Source organism: Carettochelys insculpta, chromosome 12, assembly GCF_033958435.1.
Source record: "Carettochelys insculpta isolate YL-2023 chromosome 12, ASM3395843v1, whole genome shotgun sequence".
NCBI lineage: Eukaryota > Metazoa > Chordata > Testudines > Carettochelyidae > Carettochelys > Carettochelys insculpta.
This window is the reverse complement of record NC_134148.1, coordinates 27,981,308-28,003,008: the sequence shown is the minus strand read 5'-3', so window position 1 is coordinate 28,003,008 and position 21,701 is coordinate 27,981,308. Positions and strand designations below refer to the sequence as shown.

The 21,701-nt window shown below is 41.2% G+C and overlaps 1 protein-coding gene across 3 annotated transcripts in view; it reads right to left on the bottom strand.

Annotated features, from left to right (window-relative positions):
* EFL1 (elongation factor like GTPase 1) overlaps nt 1–18,788 on the bottom strand; it is a 160,894-nt gene extending 142,106 nt beyond the window's left edge. The window contains exons 1-8 of one of the 3 annotated variants that reach the window (XM_075006628.1): nt 18,750–18,781; nt 17,904–18,000; nt 17,364–17,466; nt 14,498–14,565; nt 14,252–14,336; nt 8,618–8,751; nt 7,685–7,822; nt 5,663–5,877 (exon numbers count right to left, since the gene is read on the bottom strand). In XM_075006628.1, coding sequence (XP_074862729.1) covers nt 5,663–5,877; nt 7,685–7,822; nt 8,618–8,751; nt 14,252–14,336; nt 14,498–14,565; nt 17,364–17,454 — 731 coding nt within the window. In that variant the 5' untranslated portion in view covers nt 17,455–17,466; nt 17,904–18,000; nt 18,750–18,781. Of the gene's footprint in view, nt 1–5,662; nt 5,878–7,684; nt 7,823–8,617; nt 8,752–14,251; nt 14,337–14,497; nt 14,566–17,363; nt 17,467–17,903; nt 18,006–18,749 lie in introns of all 3 variants that reach the window. The other 2 variants (XM_075006627.1, XM_075006629.1) reach the window with 2 other exon arrangements.
* Between the last annotated feature and the right edge of the window lie 2,913 nt (nt 18,789–21,701).

Here is a 21,701-nt window from a genome sequence, read left to right as displayed (position 1 = left end):
TAAAACTTCGGCGTTGCCGGGGGCGGGGGGGGCGGAATTTGCTTAATGCACGGCAGCACTTCATTAGTAAACTCCAAACAGCCTCATTACCATCCTTCCTTCAAAGGAAGGATGGTAATGTAGACACAGCCTAAGAAGGAACAGAGAAATAATCACTGTAAAACCTTTCACTTCTATATTGTAGTTTGCATATTACCCCTTGTCAAGAGTGCAAATAAAAGTGAGATTTTTATACAGTGAGGAGACACAGACAGATGTATATATGTGTAGAAAATGAGGGCAATGCTATTTACACCACATAGTATCTGATTAACTTTCAAACACGAAGGTGGCCATCTAGGACTTGACACTCCTGAGGAAAGACACTAATAACCTGTCCAATCAGCAACATATAAGTTATGCCTCTGAAAAAATTTCAAAAATATACTTTCTTCAGAAGCTTATGCCATGGCTTTGGAAAAGAAAAACCTTGAGAATTTGTTGAACACTGGTGACTGCTGTACCGAGACTTATTACAGTCTTTCAACATCTGGACTTACGAGAAACACAGATGTGTCAGCCTCAGTACCGGATCAGGCAAATACTATCTAATGACTTCATTTACTCTACCACGAAAACATGGAATCCTCCTTTGGAATGGTACCACAAAACATTACAATGTGCCTTCTTCATTAAGCAAATGCTTCATTGATCCACATTTCAGCAGATGGTCATGCTGGCAGCCTCAACAGATCCTCCTGAGATTAATTAAGAAAAATGTTCCTTTTTTCATCAAACTGAATTTCTACCACAGCCATCACTAACCCAGATCATACCTGCTACTTTAAAAAAGGAAAGGAAAGGAAAAAAACAATGGTCCTTTGGACCAAACAGCTTTCATCCAACTATAGCAAAAACATGAAAGCTTTTTTTTGACGACACAAACGAAAACACAGAATAGGCAGCAATTCATCAGGAAACCACTAGAAACAAGAGCATTACTGTTCTGTTTAAGATGTAGAAAGTTTTAGGTTTTAGAGAACAGAATAACAGAAGCTAAACTATTACTTATACGTAGATTCACAGAAGCAAAGCTGACTTAAGTCAAATGAGATTCTAACATGAGATTCATGAACTCCCGAAGTGCTCCCTTGACTGAAATACTATCCTGTACATGGAGAAACAATTCACAAAGAATTTCAAGTCTTAAAACAGAAGTTATTTATCAAATTAACCTGTGGGAAATCTTAACACTGAATTGTACTATCATTTGTCAATCAACTTGAGAGTATTTTTAAACTCACTACCTGAATACAGTAAGAAACAGCTATTTGGTCTAGCGCATCAATGTATCACACTCACAAATGAGCATTGGTCATAGCTTGAAGTTTAAACAAAACTAAATCTGCTTGTGATTATTTAAGGTTTCAGTCTTTCACAAGCCCCATATCCCGAAGCTCTGAGCACCCTATCTGATATGTAGGACACACAAGAACAAGCCCATATCATACCAAGTAAACAATGAAGTAAATAGAGACCAAAATAACTCTTCTCCCTATCCCACCACACTTAATCACCAGCCATGTGACCAATAAAGCTTAAAAACCCATCAAAATATCTACTAGACAGAAATGTTACTTTGTTACAGCTACATACCAAATAGTAAATAATTTGAAACAAAACAAAACCAAAACCCTATACATAAAGCCAGTATCTCAGAAAAAAATATTTGAACGTTCATTATGCATTGCAGCTCTAATCAGTGCTATTTTCAACTATTTTCATTTCAGTGTAGCCTTAAAAATTTCCACATAAATGATTGTTATGAACACTTTCCCATCATGTCAAGTAAACTTCGGTTCTACAACATTCTCTGTGTCTATGACTTAATAAAAATATAGTCACACACATAATCATGTTTACTTATCAATTCTCAAACTGGAACCTGAAATCTGATTTTTTTATCTTAAAAATTCTCTCTGCTCAATTCTTGCTAATATTACAACCACTTAAGCTATATATTGTTTAATTACTTTGGCATAAAAACAGATGTCTTATCAGGGGCTCAGTTAATAATCACAGATTATTTTGAGAACTTCTGAAAAAAGATACATAAATACTGAAGTACAAGGTTATTATGCCTAAGTTATTTTCCTCAGTCTACTGACTAGAGTATTGCTATTATCAAAGCCCATATAAACCCCTGAAAAGCCCAAGGAATTAGACTTTCACATGACACATTTATTGTTAATCTGTTTCCTTTAACTTTTTCAGATTTCTAACATAACAGCTACAGTCAGGAAAACTGAAGCCCGTAAAAACCAGAAACACGTTTAACACCATGGAAGCCAACGGACTGAACAAATACTTGCTAGAATTTGTCCTAATAGATGCCTATATCATAAATATTGTTTAAGGCCAGCAGAGTTCCGTCTAATTTTTTTCATCCATGGGCAGAATAAATTTCATTATGTGCACCAAGACATATGCGGATGTGTACCACCAGTAGAAATATATGCTGCTGACTGTGGGTGCTCTGCTAATCAGCTGGGCAGCACCTGAACCTCTCTTGGACTGCTGCCCAAGTGCCCAGCTTACAGGGAACACTGAAGACTAGTAGTGTTTCAATTGGCTCCCAAACAACACAGGTTTGCTAATTATCAGTCTAGGATTTTTCTTGACATGAGAAAGATACATTTCCTTTTAAATGATAGCAGTAATAAAAGTATATTTTTCACAGAGAGATAAACAATTATTGATCGAAAAATTATTGTGAAATCAAACAAAGCAGCTGAAAAATAATCTCAAAACAAAAAAGCAGTCAAGTAGCACTTTAAAGACTAGCAAAATAATTTATTAGGCGAGCTTCTGTGGGACAGACCCAACTTCTTCAGACCATAGCCATACCAGAACAGACTCAATATTTAACATTTAATATTTAAATCTCTGTGTCTTAAATACTGAGTCTGTTCTGGTATGGCTATGGTCTGTAGAAGTGGGTCTGTCCCACAAAAGCTCACCTAAATATTTTGTTAGTCTTTAAAGTGCTACTTGATTGCTTTTTTGTTTTGATAGTATATAGACTAGCACAGCTCCCTCTCTGATACTGAAAAATAATGTGATTTATAATTAAAGCTTGATATAATAGTTTTATACAAAATACTTAAATTTGATTGCATCTATCATCATGCAGTTAGTGCATCTATCATCATGCAGTTACTGCTAGGATCATGTCACTATTCTGTAAAGTGACAGACAAATCTCTCACTTCCAACGGCTATCCACTCATCTTTGATTAGATTGTAAAAATATGTTAAGAAAGAATCTAGTTCTCCCAACTCCAAAGATTATAATTAATTTCATTTTGAACCTAAATTGCATTGCAATTGCTGTTTAACTAAATTTTTCCAGGTTGAAAGAGTCAGACTAGTCAGAGAGAAAAGCCATAGCACCAGGATGCTGGCATTAAATACCAGAACTGCAATACTACTATTAAAACAGTTATTTACATTGAACGGTGAATGCTAAGAAGGACATGGTCAAGCTGAAAAGAATGAACAAATTCATCACTGTGTGGCTAGCACAACCTTAGATTATTGAGAAGTGAAAACTTCTTAAAATCTAATTTCTTTTGCTTCATCTATGCAGATTGCACCTTCTAAAATTATCACTCTCTGGTCCAGCAACATCTCTCGTCCAGTAAGACCAGGGATGTTCCTGGACCAGAGAGCAAGGCAGGAGGGCAAGCTGAAACCCATATCCTCAGGCAGCCCTGGGGGTCTGGAGCCTGCGTCCCCCCAGCAACCCTGTGAGGGCGAAGAGCTGCGCAAGGCATGGCTCAAATTCCAGTGGCAGTCCTGTAGGGCCAGACCTAGAGCCCCATTCTGGGAAGCCCTACAGAGCCGGAGCTGCAACCATATCTCAGGCAACTCCATTGGGCTGGAGCTAGGGCTGAGACTAGGAGCAGCTGCAGGGGCTGAAGCCAGAGCTGGCTTTTCCTGGCAGTCGCATTGGAACAGGGGCAGCTGCACAGGGCTGAAGCCTCATCCCCGTCAGCCCTGTGGGGCAGGAACCAAAGCCATCATGCCCCAGTAATCCCATCAACATAGGCAGGAGCCCCAGCAGCAGCCTAGGACAGGGCACCTAAAAAGTGCCAGAAAGGTGAGCGTCCTCATGAGATAGTGGATGGGGGTTGGCAGCTTGGGGGCCAGTGACAAGAAACCTCCCCGGACTGGCAAATTCTCTTGCTTGGGACCTGTTTGGGACCAGTAAAGTCCTGATCATGCTGGAACAGGGAGGTGCAACTTATATTATTAGTTTTTATCTTGTATGTTATTCTGAGTAAATAATTAAACTAACACAGTCAATTTTGCTTTCTGATTCTTATGCAGTGGCATAAAGCTGTGCATTTGGATTACAAACTTCACAGGGAAATAGGTAAATCCAAATAAAAGACCATACTTAACAGTTTTTTTTAAATAAACTGATTAAACATTAATTTTGTCAACTCATCAAAAATATAGAATTAGAACCTACATTAACAGACTGTATCCCTGTCAGAATCTAGGTACACAGTAAAGACAAAGACAAGCACTCCACCTTGTGGTAAACAATCAAAATGTTTACAAAACTTTATTATGAAGCATCTATCCATTCTGAAAAAAAGCTAAAAACAGGTACTTAATATAAGAAGGAAATACATTTTAAAAATATATATCCTTGAGAAGACACTATAAAATACAGACTTCTGTGTTTTCTATAGCTGTTTTATGCTTGATTTCATGTAATACCCTTGTCATCACTATATAACTGATGTGCAAGTATCATGTTGAAATATAATAGAAACTTCATAGATGATTACAAGAAAACTAAGTGTGCTTGCAAAACACGGAAGACAGCATCTAAACATCATTGTACAGTAGTAGCGCAAATTATGTGAGGGTTGGATTCCCATGCACCCTCGCATAACTCGAATTTCGTGTAAGTCAGGGGAGGTGCAGCTTTTTTCCCCCTGTGGAATGCATGTTCTGAAGCCGGGGAAGCAGCAGAAGCGCCTGGAGCTACTTTTAAAAGGTAAGTCCTGGGATGGTGGGGGCAGGTGGGGAGAGTTAATCCTGGTGGTCGGTTGAGGCCCTGGGAGGGGGGCAGAGGGGTTAAGCCTGGTGGGGTTAGGGCTGTAGGTAGGGCAAGAGGAGTGGAGCTGAGCCAGGGCCACATGGCCCTGCAGGGGGATTGAGCTGGAGCCACATGTGGGGGGGATGGGGAAGCCGGAGCCCCACGCAGGGTGGGGGGAGCTGCATGCATGGGGGCGGGGGGGGCGGGGCGGTCACTGAGCCAGAACCACTGGGAGCTGGATTTTGAGTTGCACTTAACTCATGTTAATGTGAATTAAGCGCAACTCGAAATCACGCATTTGGAGGGATTACTGTATAAGAAAATATTTTTGAAAGAACATAAAATCCTCAGAACTGTAACTGTCAAGAATGAATATACTGATTTCAAGGACATTATTCAAAACTTTGAGAAAAAGCGACTATTCAACTTTCACATCCAATTAAATGTACAGAAAAATGCAAAATAACTACCTCTAAAATATAACTAAGCCAATCCAAATAATTTTTCCAGCTACTTTAGTATTAAATGTTAATGACACTTTAATGAAATCCTAGATTTATGTACTTACCCGAAGCCCCAACCATCAATCGCACTGGCAAATACCACATTTCCCTGGTCTGGTGAGAAATAAAGGTGCGAATCATCAGTATCTTCCAAGCCAGCACTCCAGTCATAAACTTGATCTCCATGTACAGAATTGGAAATCCCTTGAGTGTCTGCTTCTTTCTCAGCTCTTTCTTCTAGGACTTTAGAGGTGAAAAGAGTTCCAGTGATTGCATTAACCTAGGGAAGCATAAGTAAGACCACAGACAAGTATAGTTTGTGCTCTAAAACACTATGACCAACCTATGTACTGTAATTATCTAATCATACCATTATTGCTTGAAAACCCAAAGGCAACTTGCTTAAGCTTAACAAAATGCTTAATATAGAGACATTGTGGATGAAATCCTGGCCCCTGTGAAGTCATTTGGAGTTGACCCATTGACTTCAATGGGTACAGGATTCTACCATCTGTCTGAAATACTTTACAATACCTAGTACTAATTAATTAGTACGTAGTATTAATGGGATTTAGTTCTCAGATTAAAAACAGAAAAAACAAACAAACAAAAACCTATCCTTTTTCACAATGAGAAAATAAGTAGAATAAATAAAAACAGAAAGGACTATATGACATTTAGGGAAAAAACAGCTAACTCAATTTATAATTAAATATTTAAAGATGACTATTTAACAATGTTATAGGTGGATTAAATCAAGTAGGCAGTATTTCTGACATCAAACATTTACTGTTATTTCAAGAACTCAAACAATTTATAGTAAACAGGAGCTTTAAAAAATTATTGCAGATTGAAACTCTTTTGCCTGGCACTCTCTCGTCCAGCAACATCCAATGTCTGGCAGGACAATGGATGATGCTGGAAAAGAGAGCACCTGGACCAGAGAGCACTCCAACTGTGTGGGGCACAGCGGAGCCCTGCTGGTGGCAGTGAGCGACACTGGCAGCCTGCTCTGGGGAGCCCTAAGGGCAGCCACAAAAGCCAGGATGGGGAGCTCTACTAATTGGAGCTGGCTGGGGCTGGGGCTGGGGTTGGGAGCCACGCCCCCCCAGAGGAAAGCCAGTGAGAAAGCCAGGCTGCAGCACAGAACCCCGCCAGCAGCGGCGGGGTCCCCTGCTGGAGGAGGGGAGCCCTGCAGCTCCATGGTGGGGAAGTAGCTGGGGCAGGGGGCCCCAGCAACAGCCCTGCAGTCCTGGGGACCCTGGCACCAAGGGAGCCCAACAGCCACTGGGACCCGATCCAGGACTAGGAAAACCCCAAGGAGCGACATGGTGGGGAGGCAGCTTGGGCATGGAGCACTGCCAGCAGCCCCACAGCTTTGGGGACAGCAGCTGGGGGGGGTACCCTAAAGGAGTGGACCCCCACTCCAGGCAGGCTGGGGGCTTGACCCTCCCTTTGTCCAGCAAATCCCTTCAACTGGGACCTCATGTCCCAAGGGTGCCAGATGACAGAGGTAAAACCTCAGAGGGGTAGCCATGTTAGTCTGGATCTGTAACAGCAACAAAGGGTCCTGTGGCACCTTACAGACTAACAGAAAAGTTTTGAGCATGAGCTTTCGTGAGCACAGACTGTGATGAAGTGAGTCTGTGCTCACGAAAGCTCATGCTCAAAACTTTTCTGTTAGTCTATAAGGTGCCACAGGACCCTTCGTTGCTGTTAGAGGTAAAACCTGTGTATCTATCAAATCTCTGAAATATACAATTAACGTGAGAATGCCTCCTGCTGGATTGTAGAAAAGAATTCAATATTCTTTTCCCACACTGTATACATTACAAATGCCCAGAAAGGTGAAGAATAGATATTAAATAACCATAAGTTTCCATAAAAAGGTTTAATTAAAATAGACACAACAATGCAGGATTTATCGGAGGGTACTGGATATCTCAGCCTACATTTAGTATTGCTTCTAGTCCACATAAAAAGATTAGAAAGTGGCAGCAGCCCTCAATTAGAGCACTGACAAAAAGGGGGAAAAAAAAACCCCTGCAAAATGCATTGTCCTAATGTTGCTCTGAAAAGAGTCATACCTGTTCTAAGATATTCTTAAGGTGTGAATATGCTTCCTGAGGAGTTAGCTTGAGTTCCACTATCAAACGATCAATTTTATTAATCACCAAGACTGGACGGATATTTTCTAGCCATGCCTGTCGCAAAACTGCTTGAGTCTAGCAGGGAAAATGACATGTTAACATAAGCATGGAACAGTTAAGAAGGAAATCCATAACATCACAAAATAAATACAGTGTTAAAGAGAGCCACTAACTACAGAATCATAATTAACTACATTACTGATTTCTGGTTCTAAATATGTCTATGAATTGTATCTCAAAATAAATGAAGTTAGTTGTTACAGAATTGTGGTGTAAAAAGAATTTTCATAGCAATACAGATTTCCACAATATTTCTTACAAAACCTTATCACAAAGGATAAATATACTAGATATGTTCATTTATTCTTGGATAATATTGCTCTTTAAATAAAAAAAATCATAAGCTTAAAAAACCCTCTATACCCCCTCCAGGTTGGCAATGGAACGTTAGTACAAAGAAGACACACTGGCTACATCTACACTAGCCCAAATCTTCGAAATGGCCATGCAAATACATGTTCAGTGCCTCAGGCCGGGGTTCTTCAAAACTGCCTCTTTTCGCTGCTGTGCAGCTCGTCCAGATGGGGCTCCTTTTCAAAAGAGCCCCAGGAACTTCGAAATCCTCTTACTCCTATGAGCAGATACGAATAAGAGGATTTCGAAGTTGTGCAACATTATTTCAACCACGTTATTTCATGAACCCATTCTATGATTAATCTCTCAATCACTCTGCAGTAATCAGACCTCATATGCAATACACGGTGTATTGAAAAAGCTTGGCACTTCACAAATCTTCTGGCCATTGGTTGCATGTCTATGTATGTACCATTTTTCTCTATTCTCTCATTATCAGTTTTTTTAAAGTATCACCTGTGGACAGACTCCTTCCACTGCATCTACCACTATGATACACCCATCGCAGAGTCGGACAGCAGTTGATACTTCTGAAGAGAAATCCACATGCCCTGGGGAATCTATTAGATTAATGAGATACTCCTGATCACCTGGAATTAAACAACAATTTATTTTTAAATATAGAAAAGTGACCATTATAAAAATGTCTATGTCCATCACTTAGCTATAGATATTAATATCAGCAAAGGCACCAGAAGCCTCACTGTCAAAGATATTTAGACAATTTAATAATGTAGATAAGCACTTCTGAAAATTCCACTATGTGCCTAATCAGGTTGGCTAAGATTCCTGCTTAGATGCTTTTGTAAATCACAATGGCTGTGTCTACACTTACATACCTCTTTCGAAAGAGGAATGAAAATGAGGAAAATTGAAAATACAAATGATGTGCTGATTTACATATCAAAGATTGTGCAAATGAAGCATGACATATGTAAATCAGTGCCTCATTTGCATTTTCAATTTCTCTCATTTGTATTCCTCTTTTGAAAGAGGAATGCAGGTGTAGGTACAGCCAATAGGTGCTCTTCTGTCTCTTTAGGCACTAATAAATAGTTGGCCCTAGGTGGCTTAGTAGAAAAGCATACCAATTTTGGAATACCAACAGCCAAAACACTGGAGAATCATATTAAAATTTAAAAGACACTAAAAATAGCTCATCTTGAAAGTCAGTCCTTTAAATTTTGAAAGATAAATTATTGAAGTATCATGTAAGGTGGAAGATATATTGTTCTAAACAATTTTCATAATCTGTTTCTTTATCCCACATGTATCTGTAGATTATCAAAAGGGGAAGAAGTTTTTAAATCTATTGTCATCATTTGTTCATTTTTGCACTGCACTCATCTTAGAAATGACAATATAGTCTGGTCAGTTTTAATTTCTAACTTTCCTGTATAGTCACAAAGTTAAAATGTTGTGTCTGCAAACCCTGGAGGGGAGTATCTCTACAACGACGATAATAATAGTTGAAAAAAGTTTTCCTCAACCTTAAAAAAAAAACACATTTACATGATGCTTTTAAATTTCTTAAAAACAAAGAACAAAAAAGTTAGATTTTGGTCATTCACTCTTGAAAGATGCCCTTTAAAACACATACCTGAACATTAAGCAGCTTCAAAACCTATACACCCAATTTTTATTTTAGATATAGTAATATAATTAGTAAAGTCTGAAAGAAAACATATATAAAATATAATGCTTTCACCTCCTTAAACTGGGACTCTCTCATCTGGCAACATCCCTTGTCTGGCAGGACTGCAGATGTTCCCAGGCCAGAGAGCTCCAGTCACTGGGACTCAGGAAACAGAGAGGCTAGCAGCCCAGCTCTGCCATGGTGGCCTCAGCTCCGAGCCCTTCCACAGCTGCTATGGGGGCCTCAGCTCCCAGCCTTGCTGAGGCAGCCACACTGGTACTGGGAGCACAGTCACTGCACACCACATTGGAGGGGGGGAGCTGGGGCTGGAGTTGGTGGCAGGGTGGCCTGCAAGGGCCAGAAGTGGAGCCGGAGGGCAAGCTCAGGCTGGCAGCAGGAGACCACCCATTGTCCAACAAATTCCCTTGTTCAGCATCAGTTTGGTCCCAAGGATGCCAGACCATGGAGATCCAAGATGTGGAATATTATAATCAAACAGCAGTATTCATTTCTAGCATACCTACCAGGTAGAAAAACCAAATAAAAGATTAATGCCATGTAATCTGACCCCAACTACACAACTGCCCTGGAACTCATGATCCTGACTCTGGTACCATACAGGAGCCCTGGACCCTGAAGCCCACTGTCCCAGTGGCCTTTAGCACACATCTATGGCCCAGCTGTGTGCTAAATGGGGTGCATGAAGCTCACTGTCACAATCAAATGATTAAAAAGGCCAACCAGCGGTTTAGGTAAGTAGGCAACCTGCTGGAACCAAATGTGCCTAGATCTGAAATGACAGAGACAATAAAGGCCTCTGGAACCATGAAGTCTGCTTTATTCAGAGAAATAGCTTCATGAATGTTAGGTGTGAAGAAATAAAGCAATATCCGGAAGGGAGAGCAAGACTAGACCATGGGCAAAGGCATTAGTCCTGCCTGGGCTGGGACGCGTCAGTGGTCACACACCAACATACATGGAAATGTATTTTAATTTTCATGGTTATTGATGAATAATTGCATCCATCTTTTAAAGATGCATAATCTAATCACAAGTGAGCTAATTCCCCAACACCTTAGCCATACTGTTAAACTGAAATCAGGAAGATGAAAAAAGTATAACCACATTCTAGAATTACTCTGGTTGCCATTCAAAAGTAAGTAAATGCAACAGTGTCTCACTTTCCCCAGAAAAGCTACCTTATGTTACAGACACACCAGCAAATACTTCATGGAAGCACTGAAAGCTAGGTTAAAACTGCTCCCTAATAAAAGAGGAAATTGATGGGGAGAATCCAGCATTTCTATTTGCAAAACATCAAAAATATTAATGAAAAAGATGTATGCAGTTTTTTAAAGAGGAAAACACACCTAACCAAGTCTACGTTACAGAAGCAACAAAAGACTTAATCTTTTAAAAGAGTTAAAAAGCTAAAAAAAAAGCTAAAAAGACAGTGAAAAGAATAAGCAAGGCAATTCTATTCACTCAAACTTAGCAATTATTTCTAGTACTTGCACACACCACAGTACCCTCAACCACTTTATAATCACCATACAACTAAAACAGAAAAGCTTACAATGGTTGCTAGTCCCTAGATGTTTATTTTATCTCTTAGATCTGTTACATGAGCCTAGCAGAATCCATTGTGCTCAACAGCTCTGACACTTGAGGTGACAAAAGGGACAAGAACAAAGGACATTCAGACAAATTTAGCTCTTCCACTCTGACAACTAACAATGTGGCAAACTCACATCCTGACATAAGAGTATAACAGTATCCAATTAGTTATGTGTGCAATTATTACAGATTCTATCAGGTGTACTTAGAGAAGTGGTCAAAGGAAGATGGTATTCATTGATGGCATTGTTTTAGAGCCAAAGACTCAAAAAACAAAAGAACATTTGGACTTACAGTAAAAAGATACCAAAACCAAAATATACTGGAAACAAATGTGGAAGACAATGAACAGCTGATCATCCTACAATGTAGTATATTTAAAAAAAATACAAAACACACTTTTATTTAATAATTCTTCCAACATGCTTACAAAGGCCAGCTTTAACAAATGGCACACCTTACTTTTTCACCCCCATCATCATTTTCCATTCCAGGACATGCATCTAGATGCAGGAGGATCTAACTTTGAAATTAAGCACTACATCAAAGTAGCCAGCAGAGAGTCTACACATATTTTCCTTTACTTCGAAGTAGGGAGCCCAACTTCAATGTTCTTACTCCATTCCCAGGAATGGAGTAGTGCTCTACTTCGAAGTTTAACTTTGAAGTAGGGTGTGTGTAAACAATCTACTTCGAAGTTGCTTACTCTGAAGTTGTACTTCAAAGTAAGCAACTTCGAAGTTATTTTTTATTGTAGACTGCCCAGGAGACATAAAAGGAAAATAATGTAGCTATAATGAACTATATTTAAAAGCAGCATGCAGATGTTGAAGAAAACTTCAGTTATTAGCAAAATCAGAGCAATAGCACATAGTTGGATCTCATACAATTATGTTTCCAATGCTCTTAAGAGTCAGCTGTTTAAAAATGTATTTGTAATAAGATGTTAATAGCCCACAAAGCTAGTTTCAAATATATTTGAACTTAATAGTCCAGGTGCCTGAGACCCAGCAACACCCATGGTATAGACCCCTGAATATGGTTGGAGTGCCAGCATCGGCTCCCCAGGCCTCACAGGCTAGATTCAGGTAAGCCACAGGCCAGATATGGCCCATGGACTCTGGCGGTGAGAGGAGGAAGTTGCTCTTTGTGCCACCACTTTCCTCCCAGCACATGGCTGGGAGAATACAGTGAAGCTCTTTTCTAGAGATTTCCTGCCCCCCACATGCAAATCATGTCCAACAGGAGCAGCAGGAGGCAATGCCTAGGAGCCAAGTGTGCCCCATAGAGCAGGATGCCAGGTAAGTGCTCAACACCAATCCCCCTCATGCACCATCATCCATTTTACACACCCTCCCAGACTCCTCATCATTACTCCCCACAAATAGTGTCAATACAGTGCATAAAGGATTTATCTTATGACACATCACACATGTACAGTACTCTACATTAGTTTGTACATGTAAAAGCTTTAGTAACAGACTTTGTTTACCCTTTATAAGGTAAACACCCCTAGTCTGGAAAATTCCATAATCTGATATATGCTTGAATTTCTTCAATCCTTTAACCTTGGGAAACAGCCTATTAACAATTTGGGCCTAAACTTTGGTGAGTAATTTCTTCTATACCAATAGATATAGGCATACCTTTTAACTATTCTCCCCTCCGTCCCCCCAAAAAGTGAATATAGCAGCGTCATTTACTCAGAATAGGTGAACATTAACTACATTTAGTGAAATATAATCTAAGTATCCAATAAGGAAAAATTCTATATGTCCATCAATACTCATGTAGCATTTGCCTAGGACCAGTGTATCAAAAAGTTAATTGCTCTAAATTGTGGCCAAGTTTGTGAAAAACTGATGTTATTTCTGAGTTTGGGAATCTTAGATGAATAAAAAGGTCCATTAAAAACTATTTCTGTGCATATGATGAAAATTTATTCAATTTTGGGGACAGAGACTGAATCATCCACGCCACTGCCCAATAAAATAAAAAACAGCATGAAAACTGAACTTCCAACCATCCACAGAACATTTACAGTAGAGGTAGACACTTCCCAAATACTGTTCCAATCAACTCACTTCCACTATATATGACTGAAAGGACAGTTCAGTTCCGTACAATTCTCCTTGGAGAAAAGACACCAATTTTAAAGCAGATTTTAGTGACGAAGTAGTTTTCAACACACACATTTATCTGTTCACATACACTGGCTTTGTTTGCATGAAGGGCTGTTAAAAATATGCTCCTTTCAACCAGTGTTTCCTGTAATCTTTTCCATGAGTGGACATTTTTCCATCTGTATGCTGAAAAAAATTTGTGTGCACCAAGGTGTCTGCAATGTGTACCACCAATAGAAACATGTAACTTAGCTATGGGCACTCTAATCAGATGGACAGCATGTGACTCTCTCTTTGAGTGGCCACACAAGCGTCCAGCTTACAGGGAACGCTGCTTTGAACCACAATTCATTTGGAAGACATACTTGAAGATGAAGAAATATAACGTAAACAATGGCCATATGATGTTTTCACCCAAACATCTACATCTGGTTCATTTCCGCCTTGATCCTGCAAAGACTTTCCCACATCCTGAACTTTAAGCACATGTGGGTCCCACTGAATTTATAAATGCATGTGCATCTGTTTTTTAATTATAATGACTAAAAACACAAGGCTGAAAACGTGAATCTCTGCAGAACCAAGGCATAAAAGTCAGAAATTCTGTGGAGTTAACTGTAGAAAAAAAATTTGAAAGTGACAATTAATAGAAGGAAAAGCAAAGCAAAAAAATCATAATAGTCTGTACCCTTTTGCGTAGCATCATTACTTTACCTTTTTCAAAATGAAGTGATATAGCACTCGATTTCATAGTAATTCCTCTGATCTGTTCATCTTCTCTACTGTCTAGGTATCTCAGCTACAAGAGACCACAAAGAGGTGGAAAAATTTGCATCATTTTCCCAACCTGTATTTCCCAAACGTATTTTCCCAACCTGTTCTTTTGCATATTTAAAGGAAGACAATTTGTAGAAAGTCTTAAAAATGATATTGATTTATGATATTAGATTATAACTGTACCTTTCCTGCCAATCGACTGGAGATTATTCCATTGCTAGATATCAGACAATCAGCTAGAGTGGTTTTGCCTGCAAAGGAATATAAGTGACCTTATTTTAACACAAACACATGAACATATTATCAAATTTGATACTCCTACAAGCTAGTAGCAGTCAACATTCATACAGGTTTCTTTAAAAATAATTAAAAACAAGTTATGATTATTCAACATCACCTATGTCTGCTTCTCACAAGATATGTCTCTCTTCTGCTCCACACACAAAAAAACCAAACAAACAAAAAAAACCTGATCATAACTCCTCTTTAAGACATGAAAACATAGATTAAGCATTAACAACCTCCTAAATCAATAAACATTATTTCAAATTACTTCCACTTAATCAAAATATTTATTTCATTATCCAGCACAATCTAGTTAAAAATAACGTAAAAACCACTAGATACTAATCATTTACTAAAATATACTGCCGATTCAACATTACAAACAATTAGAAAACATTGATTTCTAGCTACTTTACATGATCAACATTTAAAGCTGTACGTTTTCATAGAATCATAGAAGAGTAGGACTGGAAGGGACCTCGAGAGGCCATCGAGTCCGGCCCCCTGCCCTCATGGCAGGACCAAGCACTTTCTAGACCATCCCTGAAAGCCATCTTTATGTAGAGGCAGCAGGAAAAGACAACTTAAGTGAGGGATGAAAGCAAGACAGGTAAAGCAGGGAAGGTGAATTCACAGTTGTCATCTTAACTAGCCATATCCAGCTTTGAAACAGTTAAGTTGTGCATATGAGCTCTCAAGTAACCTTAACTAGCTTTAAACAGTTCTTCATTTTCTGAAACATATAATGTACTGCGTGCATGCACACGCACAACTTAGTTCTAGGTACACGTGTTTTGATTACACTCATCCCTCACTATATGAGTGCAATTGGCCCCCAAATTTCTGCTCGTAGGAGAAAACTCATCACAGTGACATTAAATTCCCATTAAAATACATGTAAAAGTCTCTAATTTGTTCCAAGTGCTTGTAACTTGACATAGACCAGTTGAGTTTAGGTACTTTTCTGATATATTTGAATAGTTTGGCACCAGAAATAGGATGCAGTGTGTGTATGTAGAGCAGAGATTCTCAACCTACGGGTCGGGACCCAAACATGGGTCCCATTAGATTTGTTAAAGGTCGCCAGCTGGGCAGTTTCCAGCTGCATGTGGCTGTTAAAGAAGCCATTTGCAGTTTCTTAATACTGCTGCCTCAGGCAGATATCTATCAATAGCAATAGCTGCTGGAGATGGCAGCTATCTCTATCACTAGGGATAGCCATTACTTTATGTGTAGGTGCTGAAACCTTAACACTTGAGTTAATTGCTGGGAGCAGGAGGGCTGGGGGAACCACCCAGTGAAGAGGCTGCAGGAGGAGGAGGAGTGTCAAAGGCTGGGGCTGTTGAAGGATGCGGGGTAGGGGGCCGGGTCTAGGGCTGCAGGGAGAGTCTAATGCTGGGAGTGGTTTGGGGCTGGAGGCAGTTTGGGACCTTGGGGAGGTGGGTTTAAAACCTGAATGAGGGTGAGGTCTGCGGAGCAGGAGGGTGGGGGATCAAACACAATAAACCCTCAAGTTATCCAGGGGTTGTTCCTGCAACCTCTGCATAACTCAAATCTTCCTGCAAGGGGAGGGGAGCCAGGAACCACCAAGGCTGGTCAGTTTCCTGGCTTCCAGAGTGGCAGGAGCTGAGTACCAGGGGCAGGCTGGTTCCAGTCTCCCCATGGCTTGCGGGCTGGGAAGCTGATCAGTTTTTGGCTGGTCAGTTTGACTTTCCTGCCATTGCAGGGGAAGGAACCAGGCTAAGCGCCTTCTCCCTCTCCTCCCCCAGCTGAAGGGCTGTCAGACAGCTGCATGTCTGAGGGAAGGGAGGGAGAAGGCTCCATCTGCAGAGCTTCAGGTCTCCCCACCCACAGCTAGGGAATCAGTGGCTTGAGCTGAGCCAGCCACAGGGCTGCAGGTCTCCCCGCTCCCTGGACAGGGACTCTGCTCATATAAGCAGGGGAAGTTCACTCATATAGTGAATAAAGGTAGTTATTTATGTTCCTCATTTTAGCGAATACTCGTCAGTAAAGAATTCGTAAAACAAGGGATGAGTGTATTTCTATTACAATGTGGCTTGGGAAGGGAGGGGTTTTTTTTAATATAGTCTAGCCCTCTCATTTTAAAGCTACATATTGCAGCAATCATCCCAACCCCACTAATGCCACCCAACCACTCCATAAAAATAGAAAGCAAGGTACTTTTCAGGTTTCACACATGTTGATTCCCCTGACGGAACAGATGTCACTTGACTACATTACAGTTTCCTTTCCTTTTCATTTTTTCCCCCAAATACTATGGATGAGCGCAGGTTTGACAAATAATACCACTGCCCACTACTGCAGAGTGCAGCTAAGCAACTTATACCCCCTTCCTTAGGGATCCATGGTTCATCACACAGTAGATACAAACTCCACTAAAAATAAAGATACAGCCAGAGTTCCACAGCCTGCTATTCAAGTAAGGGGTGAAGGTATATGAAAAGCATATCACCCAACAATGATTGCCAGTCCATTACTGTCTACTTTAGAGGTTATGTTACCTGCTACTCCCACCAACATCACAAGACACAGATGGCAGGGGTGCCTTCTAGGAGCACTTCTAACTATCAGCGGCTCTGTGTCGTGGGTCAACTCAATAAACTGAACCCATTCATTTATACATATGAGAAATCAATGCCCTGAAACATTTACTTTCAGCAAATGACAGAAATATCCCTTATTTAATCCAAACACATAACAACATAACCCTAAAACACTGATCACAGCAAAAAGTCCATCTTACCATGGTCCACATGAGCTAATATGCAGATATTCCTGATACTGGCAGGCTTTTTCTGGAGGTCAATCATTTTCTTCAAACTAGTGAGAACCATGATGACTTATTTCTGTGAATAAGGAAAAAGTATTATATACGAGCATCATGACTCAAGAAACATCTGAATTTTTAAATGCATACACACAAGCATTTTTAGTTTAGTTTATATATAAATATCAACTAAACCTTCACTGTTCACAGGCAGTATATAGGTAGCTAATAAATAATGTTTCTATAGCATCGTTTACTCCAAATCAGAGACCAAAGAGATTTACAAATAAAAGGAAAATGTTCCATTTCTGACACACAGTGGAAATCTGTCCATTTAAACTGGGCAGAATCACACGCACAATTTAAAAGGATGCTGCAACTTTACAAGCCACCACTCTTTAAAAATAGGTAAAACAATTCCTATGGTGACTACAACTGCCTTGCAATTGTCTTTTTTTTTCCCCCCCAATGTGTTTTTATGTCTGACAGTACTCTGCATCTATAAATACACTTAACTGTTTCCTCAGACAGCTGATCTTGCAAACAAGAAATAAGTGGGTCACTTTACTTGCACCAGTGACAGCAGGGAGGTGACTCAGGAGTACAGTGACACCTGCTCTGGAGATAGTAAAATGGGATCGTCAAAAGTTTCATCATGTGGGTATTCCAGTGCGACAAATGAGAGAAAAAAAAAACAAAGAGAAGTCCTGTGGCACCTTGTAGACTAACAAATTTTTGGAGCATAAGCTTTTGTCGGCAAAGACATCTGATGAAGTGGGTCTTTGCCCATGCAAGCTAATACTACAATAATCTGTTAGTATATAAAGATGCCAGAGGACTCCTTGATATTTTTACAGATACAGACTAACATGGCTAACCCTCCGATACTTGTCTTCATGCAAAGCAACGGAGAGAAAAGCATTTTGAAAAACAGGATCGTAAAAACCCCAACGACTGTGAAGGGTTTTGCGGGGAGCACGTGTGTAGGCTCCAGATTCACTTTATGTCTAGTTAATTGCAGTTCACGTTAATGGTTCCCCTTTCATGTAACTCTCTCTGTCGACAAGAGCAACTTAAGAGCCAGGTAGACACCAAACTGCACGGCAGAATCTGTGTGGGGGACGCCAACTCTTACTGCACATAGCCGCGCCCGCCCAGCTCAAGAATCACAACGCCCTCGGCCCGCGTCTGGGTGGGGAGAAGAAGGATGAAGACCCGAGGGGACCCGTGAGGCCGGTCCGGCTGCATCTCCACCCCCATTTGCCCCGGAGATGACCTCAGCCCATTGTGAGATCATTGGGAGGCCCTGCAGTTCCCTCTCTTGGGGCAGTGGACACAGGCCGAGCCCGACGGGTCACTCACCCCGCAAAGTTCCCCCCCTCGCTTCTCCTGACAGCAACCAACTACCCACGCCCGGAAGTCACTAACACCACGCGCACCGTCCTCTCTCCACCCCCCTTTTGACGTTCTACGGAGGCCGGGAGAGGGCTGTTGTAGGGAGGCGGTTGCCAGGGCGACGGGTCGCTTCCCTGGTTACCGTAGCTCTCAGGGGAGAGAGAGGAGAGCCGGGCACCTGGCGGCACAGGAAGGATGAAGGAGCAGCGGTGCCTGTGCGAGATATGTACCTGCGGGTAAGAAGCCAAGGGGACCCCCGAGAGCGGCCCCTTCCCCGTGGTCCCTAGCCTGGTCCAACTGGGAGACTTAACTTCTCCACAGGGACCCTGTCCCGGGGGCCAAACCGCTTCCCAGGGAACCTGAATCCTCGCCACTCTCCTGACGTCTGCTGCCTGGGGAGCAGGCCCCATAGCCCCCGGGCCAGAAGCCGAACACCCCCCACCCCTGCCGTGACAGGACCCGAATTTCCTCCGCCCCGGGACCGTCCATGCCCCAACATGGACTTTCCGGGATCCAGAGCCTCCTGCCCCCGCATAGGCACTGGAGCTAGGGGAGCTGCTGCACTCCTTGGCTGACTTGGTTGGGGGCGAGCCTGCCTGAAGCAGGGGGCTGGACTCGATGACCTGCTGAGGTCCCTTCCAGCCCTAGGATTCTATGATACTGCAGGGGGTTTACAGCGTGGTTTAGTGGCTCTCAGAGCTCCTTCTGTAGGCATTGTTCCAGCCCCCTTGTGGCCCGACACCCGAGCGAGCAAATCCCACCAGATCCTCTAACTGTCCACAGAACTCAACTTTTTGGAACCAAACTGTCCTGAGACCACAGACCAATTCCCTATGTCCTAGAGTCAAACCTCACCGACCAACAGCTTTTCCCTGTCTTAACAGGAACTTTCCTTCCACTCCTCAAATCACCAGGTTGTGGGGTCTGAACCTTTGGGGCCCAAAAACCATTTTTCCTAAGTAGCCCAAACTGGTTCTACTTCCCATCAAACACTCTGACCCTGCTCAAATGCATTTCATTGTGATCTTATCTAAAAGTATATGTATTTTACCACCACCTCATCCACACCTGGGGTGTGAAAGTTCCCTAAATTTTTGAATGTAGATCCAGCCAAAAAGAAAAAAAAATGTACACAACGTTGGTTTATTAGGGATTAGCCAGGTTACATACTGCTAGTCAAACACCCATGTGTGTCTGCTCTCAGCATATCCTAGTACACCCTTGTTCCTAAGGCTCCAGGGGAAACAAGGAATCTCAGAACCAGTTATGCCAGTTCTGACTCTGCCCAGGAAGATTTCTGAAGCCCAGAAGAGAATGCCTTATAGCTGTTTCATGGTATCTTACTGGCAGAGTTGGCATAAAGGGGACAAAATAAACAACTATGAATCCCTGCCCCTGGCTTTTGTTTGAAGCTCTGTGAACTGTAACCACATTTTACAGCACTACACTACCCTTATCACCTGATTAATTATGGAGAAGTTAAAATAGGTTTTTTTAAAAGTGAGTCTGTTTCTTTAGAAAAGGGAATAAAGAGAGAAGTTATCTGTGTTATTTTTAAGTCTCTTTGAAATAGTGTTCTGAAAAAGGAAAAGAGTGTAGATTTTTAATTGTAGAAGTGAAGTTACACTCTTAGGCTTTGCCTAGAATAAAAACGATGTTTTAAATTGTTAATTCTCTTTTTTAAATAAAAACCCCTCTTTATGACTGGGTTGTAAGGTTAGATTGTGCCTTAAAGCAAAGCCTGCATTAATGTGTTTGCAGATGGGAGCAATTTTGGCTAACTGATTCAGAAATCTTCCTGGGTAGAAAGCACAGCCACAGCAGCTCTTCATCCTTTTCCATAAATGCAGTATACTAATACTGACTCTGCTCACAGCCTGCTCTGCTCACTATGATGGAGTGGAGCTTTGTCATTGTCTTACTTTTAACCATCCCTTTTGGAAGAGGTGCAGTTCATCATTGTCCTACAGCATGTCTGAGCCAGAGAAGCTGGTACAAAAGGGTAGGTTAGGAAAAAGACTTCTTACAAGGAATGCTACCCCCACCCCTCCGAAGGTAGTATTCTTGAAGGCAATATTACCTACCTCAGAACACTTCAAAATCATGATCCAGATTTCAAGAAAAATCTTACGGTTGGCTTAAAACTTATGAAATTTAAAAATAATAAACTTGAGGGGTATTTTCATTTGCATTCAGTATTGAAATTCTTACATTGGTTTACATTGTCATGAGAGCTAAAAAGCTAATAAAAAAGAAAGCGAGCTAAGGTTTTCATATAATCATATACACTCTGTATCTGGTACTTTAAGAAATACATTATGTATCCTCAGACTTGTGAAATAAAACTATAACTGTTGGCACCCCCTTGTACAGGAGGCACACAACTAGCTTTTCCAACTCTCCACCATTGTTCCCACATACAAAAGACTCTGCAGGTTCTAGGGTAGGACAAATAGGTCAGGCCAGATTAATTGGGGGGTGGAGGCAAGGGATCATCACAGCACCAGGGCATTAAAAGACACTAGTCTGTGTCCTATCAGTGACCACTGTATTACAGTACTAAATTAGCCTTCCCCTAACAGCTGCTCAATAGCAGAGACAGAAGTTCCCTGTCCTCTGTCCCTGTATAGGCAATTCTGTTCATTTCTTCACAAGCCACATTTTGGTTGACCCAGAGTGAAAAACAGAAGAGGACCTGTGTCAGGCTACTTGCCTGCTCTTGCTCTGCCTCCTAGCTGTAATCTGTCCCACAGAGTTTTATCTCTGGGATTAATCATGAGATAGTGAACTGATCGTTTCCATGAAAAGAAATCAGAGGTATGCCATCTAGCATCAAACATAAAGATGGTGTGATACGACTTTGTTCAGGAGGGAAAAATAGCACCCCAAGTGAAAAAAAAACCCTCTAAATTCAAAGAT